Here is a 12,475-nt window from a genome sequence, read left to right as displayed (position 1 = left end):
TAAAATAAGCACTGTTCTTTCTTCAGTTTAATGGTAACGAAACTTACATACCACATCATGTGCCGTCAGAGTCTACACGCACCAAATGTCACGTGCGGTTTATAGAGACAGGCCTAAATACAATGATAAACAGTACACTGAAAAAGTATCTGCGCTTGCCCTAACGGTCGCATGATTAACATTTTATGATTGAATAATTCTCAGGTTTTTGATTGTCTGATAGCCAACATTTTAGAAATCAAAAAATGTTATACTGTAGACGTATTACATTTGGATGTGTATTTTTTTTAGTGCCTTTGGCTGAAAGAATCTTCTGTTAATTCAAGTACAATGCTAAATGTCTTGCAGCACATAATTATTCATGATTAAGAACATTAAGAAATGTGCTAAATCAAATCTAAGCTAACTTGCTCAAAAGTTAATTTCCCTCAAATATCGTACATGTACACGCTAAATAGAATACATTTACAGTATTCACCTGCATGTTATCTTCCAGATAAATATTATTGAATTCATGTACAATTATTGACTTTTGATGAGGTCTACTCATTACTATACAGACCTGGTCAGGTATTAGTTAAATGAGACCGAAAGCTATTCAAAATCAAGAGCCGTTTTATCAAAAGATCTGGAATTTACTACATTTTTGACACTTTAGTTCTTGTCTCCAGCAAATATAAACACTCATGATATAATGCATAGTGTAACTTAACACATTATAATTGTAATTGATCAGCTTAACAAATGTTTAAAAGTGGAAAAAAAATATTAAACAACAGATACTCAACTATTTACTAAGAAATTAGCTTAGTGTCTCTGCATCTAGCATGTTAACATTTAAAACGACATGTTTTAAAAACATGCACTTTGATTGGTCAAAAATGTTAGCAAATCTATGAATAAATAAATTCAGAATTAAATTTATGAAATTTTTTTGTTAGAATGTTTGAGGCAAACAGAAGATGCATGGAATCCCCCCTGAACATGGAGACAGTACAGTTACATGCATTATCAAAGCTGGATTATTAGGTGCTACATTTAAACTCAACCATAAATATTTGCTTATTTTTAAGGTAATGAAATATTTCAAACTGAATTTGTTGTATCATTCAACATTTAATGTCCTGTATTGCTTTTTTTGGTGTAGTATGTATGTATGTTGTTCTACGTCCCGTTCGAGAATTTTTCACTCATATAGAGATGTCACCATATACCGGTGAAGGGCTTCAATTTTGACCTTTACTCGGCACTCGGGGCCATTGAACAGTGAGGGATCTTTATCGTGCCAACGCCTGCCGTGACACGGGGCCTCGGTTTTTAAGGTCTCATCCGAAGAACCCGCAACTTTCACTTCAAAGTGCCGAGTGCATGTCGAAGAAACAGTTGCTACCCATTTTTTATCGACTTAGGTCAGTCGCGGCTGAGATTCGAACTCACAACCTCCTGATCACAGAGTGAGCGCTCTACCAACTGAGCTACCGTGAACGTTCTTTTGGTGTAGTAGTTATAAGCTTTTAAAGCATATTGTTTTCAAAGAAACGAAAAGAAATTAAAAAATGAAAAGTAATTTATGCTAATTTTAATAGCCTACACTTTAAAAAGATTTCTGTATTTCCTCCTCTGAACCGTAGAGATTAGACATGTCAATTGATATACTCTATATTATACAATTCGGTGGTTAACGATGCAACATAAGAATTCAAGTGCATAGTGTTGCCAAAGTACCTTCAGAAGTTGTAGTCAAACCTTCCGGGGTAAAAATATCATTTTCATCCTCTTCTTTTCATACTTGATTGCCAAAGCTTAATTATGACTTTTATGAAGTTTTTCTTTTCCAATTTAGGTATACAGAGATCCCTTGAAGAAATAAAGAACAGCTTTTAATTAGAGAATTATCTTTTAATACAGTTACAAAGCTGTCAAACCATGATGAGTAAAAAAGATGCAAGGAAATTTGTTTACAGCCTTCCAGGTAATAATAAAATAATTCAATCTTCCAAAAGAGATTTTATCTCACTCAAGCAGAAGACTCAAGTGAGCTTTTCTGATCAAAAAGTGTCCGATGTCTGCCTATCTAGCTGTCCGTTAACCTGTCCATCTGTCTGTCATGTTGCTGCAGAACTGTATCTCTCCAAAAAAAAAAGTATATTGTCAGACTGGAGAGCTACAGTGCCACCCATTAAAAAATGTGTATATTTACTGCACCAAAAAAAAAGTAAGCAGAATCTCGATTTATTTCTCTGTTATCAACTGCAATCTAAAAATACTATTAACCCTGTGTTTCTAACATATTTTTGCACTTTTTCCACAACAAAACATTCTTTACAACCATTGTTAATCATATCAATAGCCCTCCTGGGCCTGAAATTGAAACCATTGAAAATTTTGTCTATTTATTCTGCCATCTTGGGTGGCAAGGTAATTCGGTCCAACGCACTTCTTGCAGATGTCAACTACAAGAGTAGCTGATAGAGGTCTAAGGAAAATTTTGAAATCCAGGTTTTGTGCAGTTGAGGTAAAAATTTAGAGAAATTAATTCAGAACCGAGCGCAACTTTTTGTGTGCAATAAATATACACTTTTTTTCTATGGGTGGCACTGTAGCTCTCTGGTTGTCTATCCCAATTTTTTCAAACCAGCAAGTTACAGATCAGCAGCTTTCTGTCATGTTGTCTGTAAACTTAATTTTTACATTTTCAACTTCTTCTTCAGAACCACTGGGCCAATTTCAACCAAACTTACCTCAAAGCATTCTTGGGTGAAAGGAATTTAAGATTGTTTAGAGGAAGTGCCATGCCCCCTCTTAAGGGGAGATAATAAGGAACTCATGAAAATTTGAATTTTAAAAATTTTCTGCTCAATAACCACTTGACCAGAAACGATGAAATTTATGTGAAAGCTTCTATTAAAAGTTTGTTCAAATCATGACTCCCAGGGGTAGGATGGGATCATAAGAAGGGATCAGAGAATTACATAGGAATATGTAGAATTATCCTCAAAAATCTTCCTCCTAAAAACAGCAAAGCCATTATTAGTCGTTTTTTATACAGAGGCATCCTCAGGTAGTGAAGATTCATATTTGTTTAAATCATAACCTCCGGGACTAGCATGGGGCCACAACAGGGGATCAGGGTAATGCATTGGAATATATAGAAAATATTTTTTTTAAATCTTCTTCTCAAGAACAACAAAGCCATAATTTCATATTTTTTTAGAAACTTTAAAGGTATTGTAGACACAAATTTGCTAAAATCATGCCTTGGGAGAGGGGGGTGGTTAAGGTGGGACCACAATAGGCAGTAAAAGTTTTATAATGGAATACATATGGAAAATGTCTTTAAAAATCTTCTTCTTAAGAAGAGGAAAATTTATATGAAGTCATATTTATATGGAAGCATTCTCAGGTAGAGTAGATTGAAGGTTACATGTATTCAAATCATGACCCCCTGTGGTAGGGTGGGGCTATAATATGTGATCAGTTTTACACAAGAATAAATAGAAGAAAGAATCTGCTGACGGAGAACAGAAGGGCCATAGTTAATCAGGTGAGCATTATGGCCCATGGGCCTCTTGTTTGTTCAATATTTACATTAAGAATGGTTGTGTAGAAATCATCAAGATTCACCTGTTATGTGTCATATTTTTTAAGTTAAAAGTTAACAGTAAATATTGTTTGTTTATCAACAGATTCAGCAAATAATGCTAGAGAATGAGTTAATGCAAGACCTAATGATGGAAATGTACCAGGTTCCATGGCTAGGAGAATGTCAGAAAGCCTCATCATTAGTGTGTTACAGGTAAAAAATTTTTTAGGAATTTAAGAAATAAATAACAGCTAGTGTTAAAAATTCACTAGGAAATGAATTTGGTTGGTTCACGATCACATCTCTTGAGAAGCCTGAAAGTCTCATTGATGAAAGTGTTATCATGCTGGTTTCCCAGGTGCCTATAACACTGATATCCTACATGTAGGTCCCAGTCAAGCATCTGCTCTGCTCAAGGTTCTAGGAGTGAAAAATGTTGGTTAGGAATAAAGTGGCATCAGGTATTGCTTCTGTCATAGAATCTTCTTTTTAAGAATTAATTAACCCCTTAGTCAGTATTAGGGGTATATAGTTTTTGCCCTGCTTATTGATCTTGTTTGTCTGCAAAAATTTAACCTTGCCCATAACTTTTTTAGTAGATGGAACTATGACATTCATATTTCACAGGTCACTTGTGACAATACCTTTCTTTGGGTATCACTTAATTTGACCTCTTGACCTTGGAATTTGACCCACTTACACAAAAAATTACCAAATTTTAACCTTTGCAATAACATTTGAACGGTTGTGCTAGGGCTTTCATCCTTCACTTGTATATTCATTGTGGTAAGACCTTTTAATGGGCATAAATATTTTTGACCTTTTGACCTTGACCTTAGAGTTTGACCCACTTTTTGAAAACTTTAACCTCGGCTATAATTTTCAACGGTTAGCACAAGGGCTTTCATATTTCACAGGTGTATTCCTTGTGACAACACCTTCCTTTGGATACCAACAGTTTGACCTTTTCACCTTGACCTTAGAGTTTGACATGTATTTGAGAAACTTCAACCCTCGCCCTACGGGGGCATCAGTGTTTCACAAACACATAAATTGTAGCTTTAACAAAGACACACTGTTGATAATTTTTTAAGATGACATTTTATTTACAAGTTATGCTGGGGGGTTCTGTTATAATATTCTGTCTACATGAGGTCATGATGAACAAAAGAAGGTAGTACACAGTGTTTAGACTGGCAGCAGAAGTGATATGGTATCATTATTTTCTTATACATATACAGTAAAACACGCTTTAGCTTATAATGAATTCAAGCTAATAGCAAAGTGATTTTTATTCTCTTTTTTTTTTTTTTAAACATATTACACTGTACAACTCAATGTATACATGAATAATGATTTACCTTAAGTTTTTAACAAAGCAAAATTGTCTGTCCCTAGCACTTTGATATAGGCTTGTTTTTCTGACTAACTGTACAAGTATTTATTCCACCAGTTCAAATTTTAATATGAATTGTATACCTTTTATGCTTTTGATAACTGTGATTTAATGTAGAATTATGTCCACAGCATTTTTTAATCTTTGCAAAAACTATTAGAATTATTATTAGTCCCCCACCTGTGAAACCAGAGGTGACAATAGGTTTCACCGTGTCTGTGTGTCTCTCTGTACATATCTCTGTCTGTCCATATGTATGTCTATCAGTCTGTCCCACTTGGTTTACCACACTTTTTTTCTAAACGCTTGCAGATATTGAGATGTTTTTTGGTATGTGAGTCTAACTTGATGAATTATAGATTAAGTTTGCATTATGATTTTTTGACGGAATTATGGCATTTCAATTTTAAATGGGAACCAGATTACACTTGCTGGTAGGGGACTAGCATTGCAATGGCAAAACTCTCAGAATGCTTGTTCTGGTTGAAATGTTTGTGTTTTTAGTCCCCTACCAGTGAAACCGGAGGGGACTATAGGTTTCCTCTGAGTCTGTCTGTCCGTCTGTCTGTCTGTCAGTCAGTCACACTTGGTTTTCCGCACTTTTTTCCTAAACGCTTGCAGATATTGAGCTGATTTTTGGTATTGAGTGTATCTTGATGAGTTACAGGTCAAGTTTGCATTTTGTTCTGCTTCATTGATTTTTGACGGAATTACGACCTCTTCAATTTCTAAGGGTTTTCCACAATTTTCTTCTAAACGCTTGCAGATATTGAGCTGATTTTTGGTATGTGACTTTACCTTGATGAGTTATAGATCAAGTATGCATTTCGTTCCACTTCATTGATTTTTGACGAAATTATGGCATTTTCAAATTTTAACGGAAACCAGATTACACTTGCCGGTAGGGGACTAGTATTGCTAATGCAATACTCTCAGAATGCTTGTTACAATTAAGTTGCATTTTTTTCAGAGGCAGTAAAGGAAATCGATGGTGATGTTTCTTGTGTTGGTGATGAGAATCAGAGTGAGGAGGAAATGGATGACAGTCAAGACAATCATGATTTCCACACTTTAACTCCAGGTACTGTATACACACTACATTACTGCATTACCCATCTTTAAGCAATAACTTCCTTTTCTTGATATTATAAGCAGAAGCCCTGAATGCGTAGCATTGTTAAGGCTGCATAAAGGGGGTGGGGCCTAATTTTTATGGGAAAAGTTTACTATGACATCACACAAAAAAAGTTATTCCTCATAATACCAGAAAATGAAATAATTTGCAATTTTAAACTACCTTAACATAATAAACAACATGAAAACTACCAATGCATTAGTTTTTGTTGCTAGTTAAATCCCACAGAGCAGGTTATTAACAAATTACTGATTGCAGTGAACTTGTCGACATGACATCATTTTGGTAAAAATGACATATTTCATGTGCTGTGAGAGACAGAACGAAGATTTTTTTTACAGTGAAAAATGTATTTTATTATTGAACAGAATATTATTTACAGATTTCAGACAGGCAAGTGATACAAATGTAAAACCTTTGTTTAGTGCGATTATTCAATAATTATACAGAAAATGTATTTAATAAATTCTTCCGTGTTTTTATGTACAAGGTTCCGGACCTATGTTTAACATCGAGGTGCCTTATTAAATCATTTTTTCGCAAGGGCATACACTTAATAGATCTTAACCGTTTTTCGAATGTAAATAAAGGATATTTTCCTTAACTTGAAAAGTGCTGCTGCTTTCCCGAAATCAAGAGCATTATTTAATAAATGCATAAAACACTTTGTAAAGGTCACACATATTTCAACTTGAGCTACTTAACATGAATTTTTCCTTATAAAATGCAAATTCTAAAGCAGCAGAACTTTTCAGAAAGTACAAGGTATATAGAAATAATTTATAACTTAGATTTTATAATGGAACTAGGATATTCCCTTGCGATATTGAAATTTGTGTATGACCTACATGTTGTACACATTATATGTAGTTATCACGTGACTTCCAAATAAGGTTACCAAACTAGATTCAATATAGAGTGGGGTATAGGCCTACAATATTATTTTTATTAATTTTTAAGTCCTCTGGGAATATAATAGCTTTACAGAAATAAATCAGCATTAAAAAGTTATCTATTTGTACATGCCTATTTTCCATTGATTTCTTCACAGTATGCCTTAACAGTGCTGCGTGGTCTACATGCATGAAAAATGTGTAGTTCTCAATACTGGATATTGAGTATGAACAGAAGAGCTTCAGTATAAGTGACAAAAAGAGTGGTTATATATTCAAGGGTAGACCAAGGTATATTCTGAAATAAGTTATTTGCGTTGGTGGAACTTTACCAATATTAGAGTCATCGCATTTCACACAGATGTCTTCTGAATGGAGATGGAAGAGTGAGATTAAATTCCAAATAGAACAAAATATTGATCTAAAACTGAATGTAAATTTAAGTAGCCAAGCACGCAAGTTCACAGATCATTCAAATAATGAATGTACCTATTTAATACATATATATTAGTGAACAATCATTCTCCTACCAAATTGTATTTCAGATGCCGAAAAGTTCTTCACTTTTCACAAAATACTTAGCCAGTCATGATAAGCCACTTTCAGAGCTATTTGCTTTATTTTTGTACAGACAAAAGTATAAACAGAAGAAAAATTATATTCTGAAAATTTGATTTTAAGGAAAAGGAAGCCACTTTCTGATCACAGATCCACAACAGAAATGGAAGATTCTGCATGCAAGTGACAGAAGATACAAAAAATCCCATGGACATCATGTGAAATGATTTTAATCAAAAAACATTTCAGAAAAGATTACAAAAATGTAATAAGAACTTAGATAAGTGTTAAAGACCAAGTATATTATCTAGTTTAAAAAAAAAAAAAAAACAGAGAAAATCTTGATTTACACACTAATTTCAATTGATATATTTTTGAGAAAAATGATAAACACTGTGTTTTGGAGCCACAATTAGCAGTATTGGGGGTTAAATTGTTTGCAGCAGTTTTATCATTATGAAACCTGCATGGACCATGATACTTGCATGACTGAAGAGTGCAGAAGAAACTGCATGATGTGTGTAGCAAATGATTTTGAAGTACATGTATTTAATATTCTGTGCAGAAGGAAATTTTTTCCTTTTTTTTCATGAACATGTTTTCAAGTATCGCATGACCTTTCTGAAAGTGAAAAAAAATGTGCATGTCCCAATTAAGTTTGATCAAGTCTCCAAATAAAGTTATATGCAGAAATTCTTTTTTTATTTATCCGCTATGGTATTGTTTATGAAATCTACAGTGAAATGTATTTTTAAGTGAGTTGAATTGAATATAAAGAGTTGGGTTCACTTTATGCATAAGATAGCCCTGTCCTTATATCAGTTAATTGTCCATCACCCTCTGTCCCATTTCTAACATCCAAATAAAGCTGAGAGTGCCTTTCATTCCTTTAACAAAGTTTCTTAAAGAGTCCTGAGATTGGAAATTAAACAAGCTTTGTAAAATTGCAAAGTTCTTGAACTTTTGCAGAAAACAGGCTTATTTGAAAGAAAACTAAATACAAGCTTACTCCTCAACCCAAAATATAAAAACATGTTTTTCAGAAACAGATCCTTATATATTTAATATCCTCTGCATGGATTAGAGATTGCACTCTATATGAAATATTTTTGAAAAATGCTATAACTTTTGTCCGTTGTTGAAGGAATTTTCAGGATATGGGGAAAATCTTTCCTTTATATTGATGTTTGAAATAGGACCCTGGGACTTTGTCAGTTAATTGGTATGTATGAAGGGCCATTTTATGGATAAAGTGAACCCAGCTCTTTACATCATTTTTAATAGATACAGTCACCAAAGGCCCAAAAGATAAGTAAATGCACATGATACCAAAACTGAGTAGTTTTGATTTCTCACAATTCAAAGGGCCATAAAAACCCTAAGTTAACCTTGCTTTTTTATAATGTTTATGTCTACAAACTTTTACCATATGTATCAGGTCCTTAGTTTCTAAAAATACCATTATCTTGTGTAAGTCCCCAGAGTTTTACCATTGTGTATAAGGTCCTCGGTTTCTATAAATACCCTTATCTTGTGTAAGCCCCCAAACTTTTACCATGTGTATAAGGTCCTCAGTTTCTATACATACCCTTATCTTGTGTAAGTCCTCAAATTTTTACCATGTGTATCAGTTCCTCAGTTTCTATTAATACCCTTATCTTGTGTAAGCCCCCAAAGTTTTACCATGTGTATAAGGTCCTCGGCTTCTATACATACCCTTATCTTGTGTAAGCCCCCAAACTTTTACCATGTGTATCAGTTCCTCAGTTTCTATTAATACCCTTATCTTGCGTAAGTCCCCAAAGTTTTACGATTGTGTATAAGGTCCTCGGCTTCTATACATACCCTTATCTTGTGTAAGCCCCCAAATTTTTATCATGTGTATAAGGTCCTCAGTTTCTATACATACCCTTATCTTGTGTAAGTCCCCAAACTTTTACCATATGTATAAGGTCCTCAGTTTCTTTAAATACCCTTTATCTTGTGTAAGTCCCCAAACTTTTACCATGTGTATAAGGTCCTCAGTTTCTATACTTTCATTATGTGTAAGTCCCCAAACTTTTACCATGTGTATAAAGTCCTCAGTTTCTATAAAAACCCTTATCTTGTGTAAGTCCCTAAACTTTTATCATGTGTATAAGGTCCTCAGTGTCTATAAATACCTCTATCTTGTGTAAGTCCCCAAACTTTGCATGTGTATAAAGTTCTCAGTTTCTATAAATACCCTTGTCTTGTGTAAGTCACCAAACTTTTACCATGTGTATCAGTTCCCCAGTTTCTATTAATACCCTTATCTTGTGTAAGTCCCCAAACTTTTACTATTGTGTATAAGGTCCTCAGTTTCTATAAATACCCTTATCTTGTGTAAGCCCCCAAACTTTTATCATGAGTAAAAGGTCCTCAGTTTCTATACATACCCTTATTTTGTGTAAGTCCCCAAACTTCTACCATGTGTATCAGGTCATCAGTTTCTTTAAATACCCTTATCTTGTGTAAGTCCCCAATTTTTTACCATGTGTATAAGGTCCTCAGTTTCTATACTTTCATTATGTGTAAGTCCCCAAACTTTTACCATTTGTATAAGGTCCTCAGTTTCTATAAATACCCTTATCTTGTGTAAGTCCCTAAACTTTTATCAAGTGTATAAGGTCCTCAGTGTCTATAAATACCCTTATCTTGTGTAAATCCCAAAACTTTGCATGTGTATAAAGTCCTCAGTTTCTATAAATACCCTTGTCTTGCGTAAGTCCCTAAACTTTTACAATGTGTGTAAGGTCCTTAGTTTCTATACTTCCATTATGTGTAAGTTCCCAAACTTTTATTATGTGTATAAGGTGATCGGTTTCTATACATTTATTATGCATCACTTTAACTATGTGTATAAAGTACTCAGTTTCTATTAATACCTGTATCTTGTGTTAGTACCCAGTTTCTATAAATACCCTTATGTTATTTAAGTCCCTTAACTTTTATCATGTGTATAAGGTCCTCAATTTCTATAAATACCATTATCTTGTGTAAGTCCTCAGTTTCTATAAATACCCATATCTTGTGTAAGTCCCCAAACTTTTACCATGCTTATAAGGCCCTCAGTTTCTATAAATAACCTTATCTTGTGTAAGTCCCAAAACTTTTACCTTATGTTTAAGGTCCTCACTTTCTTTAAATACCCTTTATTTTGTGTAAGTCCCCAAACTTTTACTGTGTGTATAATGTCCTCAGTTTCTTTAAATACCCTTTATCTTGTGTAAGTCCTCAAACTTTTACTGTGTGTATAAGATCCTCAGTTTCTTTTAATACCCTTATCTTGTGTAAGTCCCCAAACTTTTACCATGTGTAAGAGGTCCTCAGTTTCTTTAAATACCCTTTATCTTGTGTAAGTCCCCAAACTTTTATCATGTGTATAAGGTCCTCAGTTTCTATATATACCCTTATCTTGTGTAAGTCCCCAAACTTTTACCATGTGTATAAGGTCCTCAGTTTCTATAAATACCCTTATCTTGTGTAAGTCCCTAAACTTTTATCATGTGTATAAGGTCCTCAGTGTCTATAAATACCCTTAACTTGTGTAAGTCCAAAAACTTTGCATGTGTATAAAGTCCTCAGTTTCTATAAATACCCTTGTCTTGTGTAAGTCCCCAAACTTCTACCATGTGTATAAGGTCCTCAGTTTCTTTAAATACCCTTTATCTTGTGTAAGTCCCCAAACTTTTACCATGTGTATAAGGTCCTCAGTTTCTATAAATACCCTTATCTTGTGTAAGTCCCCAAACTTTTACTGTGTGTATAAGGTCCTCAGTTTCTATAAATACCATTATCTTGTGTAAGTCCCCAAACTTTTACCATGTGTAAGAGGTCCTCAGTTTCTATATATACCTTATCTTGTGTAAGTCCCCAAACTTTTACCTTGTGTATAAGGTCCTCAGTTTCTATAAATATCCTTTATCTTGTGTAAGTCCCCAAACTTTTACTGTATGTATTTAAGGTCATCAGTTTCTATAAATACCCTTATCTTGTGTAAGTTCCCAAACTTTAACCTTGTGTATAAGGTCCTTAAGGTCCTCAGCCTGATACATCGAAAGAAGACGGTTGTTCATGATCAAAATACATTGTGATTTATTTTAAAAGAAATCACCAAGACTAATTGTCCATGTGTTACTAAATTCAAACGCAAACAGGTCTGAAATGCCTTAAATATTTCTTGTTTTTCGCCTGACACTGTAGCTCTCTGGTCATCCATCCCAATTTTTTCTGACCAGCGAGCTACAGATCTGCAGCTAGTCTTATGCATGTATAAAACAGCGCACTTTTTTGTGCGCAATAAATATCCACTTTTTTCAATGGGTGGCACTGTAGCTCTCCGGTCTGTCAATTTTTTTTTTTCCGGAGAGCTTCAGTTCTGCAGCTAATGTATGTATATGCATTATTTTGTACTTTTAATCAACCTGTACGTACATAAGCCGCTGACTAATGAAAGAGGCAATGTAGCACATGCACTTGTTTCTGCAATAAATTTTTAACCTTTTGCATAATGATTATTATAATATGGGTTAAAATTTATTACAGAAACAAGTGCCTGTGACCTCGATATGTAACCTCGCCACTTTTGCTCCTTACTCCAACGCGAATTCCGGCTGGATGTACATCTATAGTCGACACTACTTTTTAAAATAAATTTAATAATAAATATTATTCGTGTATTTTTTCTTATATTAAAAGCTTTACATTCAAGAATATAGTGATATCACCAGCAACTTGGGCAATAATACAGGCTGTACAGGGTTTTTTTCCCTATGTGGTATATCATGCTATCGTCTGGCTTCTACTGGTAGACGACGATTTTATTTATGAAATATTAAAAGTATTTTTCTAAATGAAAGAAAAGTTACCAATGTAATTTTCAGATCCTA

At 34.0% G+C, this 12,475-nt stretch overlaps 1 protein-coding gene across 5 annotated transcripts; it reads left to right on the top strand.

The window, feature by feature from the left end:
- Window positions 1-883: 883 nt before the first annotated feature.
- Window positions 884-7,883, top strand: LOC133202630 (uncharacterized). 5 transcript variants are annotated; one of them, XR_009723270.1, is made up of 5 exons: window positions 884-1,073; window positions 1,844-1,972; window positions 3,687-3,796; window positions 5,950-6,060; window positions 7,689-7,883. XR_009723270.1 is itself a non-coding variant. In XM_061338481.1 (4 exons), the coding sequence occupies exons 2-4, from the start codon at window positions 1,927-1,929 to the stop codon at window positions 7,790-7,792; spliced, it is 261 nt and encodes an 86-aa protein (XP_061194465.1). In that variant the 5' UTR covers window positions 884-1,029; window positions 1,909-1,926; the 3' UTR covers window positions 7,793-7,883. The 5 variants fall into 5 exon arrangements, 4 of the variants coding, with proteins under 4 accessions (XP_061194465.1, XP_061194464.1, XP_061194462.1 ...); XM_061338481.1 differs by lacking the exon at window positions 3,687-3,796 and having other exon boundaries at window positions 884-1,029; window positions 1,909-1,972; XM_061338480.1 differs by lacking the exon at window positions 3,687-3,796 and having other exon boundaries at window positions 884-1,029.
- The last annotated feature ends 4,592 nt before the right edge of the window (window positions 7,884-12,475 follow it).

This window comes from Saccostrea echinata, unplaced genomic scaffold (genome assembly GCF_033153115.1).
Source record: "Saccostrea echinata isolate AGI-Se365-2 ecotype Australia unplaced genomic scaffold, CSIRO_AGI_Sech_v1 ptg000047l, whole genome shotgun sequence".
Classification (NCBI taxonomy): domain Eukaryota; kingdom Metazoa; phylum Mollusca; class Bivalvia; order Ostreida; family Ostreidae; genus Saccostrea; species Saccostrea echinata.
This window is presented reverse-complemented; position numbering and strand designations above follow the sequence as displayed.

Excerpts from the sequence above, each read along its gene's own strand:
- LOC133202630 (XM_061338478.1), top strand. The coding sequence starts at position 963 with ATGCATGGAATCCCCCCTGAACATGGAGACAGTACAGTTACATGCATT. Across the intron at positions 1,074-1,908 it reads AATATTTGCTTATTTTTAAG|TTACAAAGCTGTCAAACCAT; the intron begins GTAATGAAATAT and ends CTTTTAATACAG. Across the intron at positions 1,973-5,949 it reads ATTTGTTTACAGCCTTCCAG|AGGCAGTAAAGGAAATCGAT; the intron begins GTAATAATAAAA and ends CATTTTTTTCAG.